The 957-nt window shown below is 41.4% G+C and overlaps 1 protein-coding gene across 1 annotated transcript; it reads right to left on the reverse strand.

Annotated features, from left to right (window-relative positions):
- Positions 1–36: 36 nt before the first annotated feature.
- On the reverse strand, positions 37–957 carry LOC111786615 (high mobility group B protein 6-like; the record flags this gene model as incomplete). Its single annotated transcript, XM_023666850.1, is given in 3 exon segments — positions 37–372; positions 474–542; positions 635–957. Coding segments are annotated over 3 exon segments (473 nt in total), but the record flags the coding sequence as incomplete, so codon positions are not given.

Below are 957 nucleotides of genomic sequence, written 5' to 3' on the forward strand. Positions count from 1 at the left end.
ACACAGAAAATTCAATGCAGATGATAATGCGCGAGAGAGAATCATGAACTAACACTGATTTGGAATTTCTTCGGTCTCAGACATTAAATGAAGTGAAGGAGATGAAGAGTGATATTGATTACAACTCAAGGTTTCCATCATGATGAAGAGAACAACATAATGAGGTATTACATTGATTTTGTTTTTACCTTTGAATCAATGAATGCCACTTTCTGAAGAAATCCGAAGAAGATGAAGAGGCAATCGAAAAATTGGGGAAAATCAAAATCGGCGAACAAAACTGAGACGACTTCAAATTCCTATGACGAATTCTGAGGAATCCGACGATGAAATCTCGTCAATCGATTCTTCTTCGTCGCTGATTTCAAATTCCTGAAAATATCGGAGAATTATTGATTGATTTTACGTGGAAGCAGATGAATCCGGAACTTAGAAATCGAGAAATAGCTTCGAGGTTAGAGATCGGAATTTACCTGAAATTGTAAGTCGGTGAATATCTTCTCTCGCTCCTTCTCTCTGAGACTTCGCATCGGAGAAATCCTCTGATCCAAGTCAAATCAAATTAAGCAAACGAACAACAGATAAACACGAATCAACCGATTGAAACTTGAAACTCGCGAAAAAGATTGTTTACCATACAGTACGATCTGAGTTCCTTCAATCTGAATAACCTGTCGACCTCCATCTCCAGATCCCTCTGCACCTCACTTCTCTGCAAAATCTCCTTCCTCTGCATCTCCAATACCATATCCCTCTCTCTCAACATTTTCTCCGTCCGTTCACCGTCTAATCTCAATCTCTCAAGCTTCATCTTAACCGCATTGAGTTCATCCGCCAGAGACAAATCACATGACTCTGTCCTCGTCGCCGTCGCGTGAATCGGCGGTTCGTTCTCCTTATTGGCATCTCCGGATAGCGGGATCTCCACCCGTTCCGCCTTGGATTTGACGATTTTGG

This window comes from Cucurbita pepo, unplaced genomic scaffold, assembly GCF_002806865.2.
Source record: "Cucurbita pepo subsp. pepo cultivar mu-cu-16 unplaced genomic scaffold, ASM280686v2 Cp4.1_scaffold002144, whole genome shotgun sequence".
Taxonomy (NCBI): Eukaryota; Viridiplantae; Streptophyta; class Magnoliopsida; order Cucurbitales; family Cucurbitaceae; genus Cucurbita; species Cucurbita pepo.